General features: G+C 45.0%; 1 protein-coding gene across 2 annotated transcripts in view; it reads right to left on the bottom strand.

Moving 5' to 3' along the window:
- Positions 1-605: 605 nt before the first annotated feature.
- Positions 606-1,992, bottom strand: part of PDCD2L (programmed cell death 2 like) — a 23,454-nt gene continuing 22,067 nt past the window's right edge. For both annotated transcript variants that reach the window (XM_081807566.1, XM_006730751.3), the window contains one exon: positions 606-782. In XM_081807566.1, the coding sequence (XP_081663692.1) occupies positions 652-782 (131 nt within the window). In that variant the 3' untranslated portion in view covers positions 606-651. The remainder of the gene's footprint in view (positions 783-1,992) is intronic.

Raw genomic sequence — 1,992 nt, 5'->3', positions numbered from 1 at the left:
CAAGTGTAGCAGAATGGAAGGGGTTAACATAAAAACCAAAAGGAGAAAGGGGAGATTGGAAAAGTGACCACCTGGAAGAAGGGACAATGTCCAGAATAGAGAAGGGGCCCCTTTGCTGTGATACTGCAGGGGCAGAAGGTGGGAAGGGGTGAGGGTGGGGACCATGAGTAGGGAGAACACAGGGCAGGTCTAAACAGCTAGGTGGCCCTAGCTAAATAGCAGGGTGGGAGCCTCAAGAAGCCAGGGTGGGTCGAGTGGTTCGGTCAACATCCAGGGACTGCAACAGAGCGCAGTGAAGCACGGAGGCAGCAGAGGTGGGGTAAGAGGCTGACCGCTGCCCTTGGCTCTTCGGCCGCTCTCCCTCCGACAAAGCCCATTAGGTTGCTAGTGCAGGGAACACCCGCAATCTGGGCTGGAGAGGAGCCACATTCTGAGCTGCCTCTGTGGAGACAAGCAACTGGCCCTGGGAGGGTAGACGGGTCCACAGCCAGAAGCTTCTAAATCTCACCGCAGCCCCAGTACAGGTGCCAGAAAGCAGAAAGGACCACACTTACAACAAAGAGTGGATAACCTGTGAGTCAAAATGAAGTAAAAATACACAAATCTGGACACTAAAATTTACTTTAATTTATATAAATAAAGGGAAATGCTCTACTTAAATAATGATTCATCTGGGTCTTCTTGTAGGATACAAAGTTCTTCCATGGGAGTCTGATGATTTTGAGGCCAGCAACTCTTCTTACATGTGTAAATTAGAATTGTTCCAAATTCTACAGAAAGACCTGAAAGACACAATATATTCAGGATTCTTTTTTTTTTTTTTTTTTAATTTTTTAAAAGATTTTATTTTTTATTTATTTATTTGAGAGAGAGAGAATGAGAGAGAGCACACGAGAGGGGGGAGGGTCAGAGGGAGAAGCAGACTCCCCGCCAAGCAGGTAGCCCGATGCGGTACTCGATCCCGGGACTCCAGGATCATGACCTGAGCCGAAGGCAGTCGCTTAACCAACTGAGCCACCCAGGTGCCCCATATTCAGGATTCTAACAAATAGGAAATGTTAGGAGATACACGCACTATTTAAAGGTTTGCTTAGTGGATAGAGCCTAGACTCTGGAGCAAGACTACCTGAGTTTAAATCCCAGTTCTACCACCTGAGTAAGGGACTTCACTGCTCTGTAATAATAACCGCATTTATCATGATGATAAGATTGTTGTGAAGAGGGGTGCCTAGGTGACTCAGTCAGTTAGGTGTCTGCCTTCGGCTCAGGTCAGGATCCCAGGGTCCTGCGATCAAGCCCTATGTCGGGCTCCCCGCTCAGCAGGGAGTTGCTTCTCCCTCTCCCTCTGCCCCTTGTCCCTACTTGTGCTCGTGCTTGCACGCTCTTTCAAATAAATAAATAAAATCTTAAAAAAAAGAAAAGATTGTTGTGAGGAGGATTAAATAAACTAGTGCATGTAAGATACTTAGAACAGAGCCTGGCATATCTTAAGTGCTCAATGTAAAACAAAGAGGTTAAGCAATGAGAAGATAATAGAAGGAGAACGATGACGCAATATCAGGGTAGCTGGTGTTGCTACAGGAGTGATTTTACCCGATAAGCTGAAAAAATTAGGAAACAGGAAAACCAGTGTTCACTACCTTTCAGCCACATTCCTCCCCACAGTAAGTGACCGCTGATGACAAAAAGCAGATTTAATAGGAAATATACTTTAAAGTTTTTATATATTATAAAGTCTTTATTATATATTTATTATTATACTTTAAAAACTTTATTATATCCTAACTGTCTAGGATACTGGACACTGAAAATCAGGGTTTTTTTTATAGATTTTATTTATTTATTTGACAGAGAGAGAGCACAAGCAGGGGGAGCGGCAGGCAGAGGGAGAAACAGGCTCTCCACATAGCAGGGAGCCTGATGTGGGGCTCGATCCCAGCACCCTGGGATCATGACCTGAGCCGAAGGCAAATGCTTGCTTAACTGACTGAG

Source organism: Leptonychotes weddellii, chromosome 16 (assembly GCF_054177405.1).
Source record: "Leptonychotes weddellii isolate Sample4059 chromosome 16, ASM5417740v2, whole genome shotgun sequence".
Lineage (NCBI taxonomy): Eukaryota > Metazoa > Chordata > Mammalia > Carnivora > Phocidae > Leptonychotes > Leptonychotes weddellii.
This window is presented reverse-complemented; position numbering and strand designations above follow the sequence as displayed.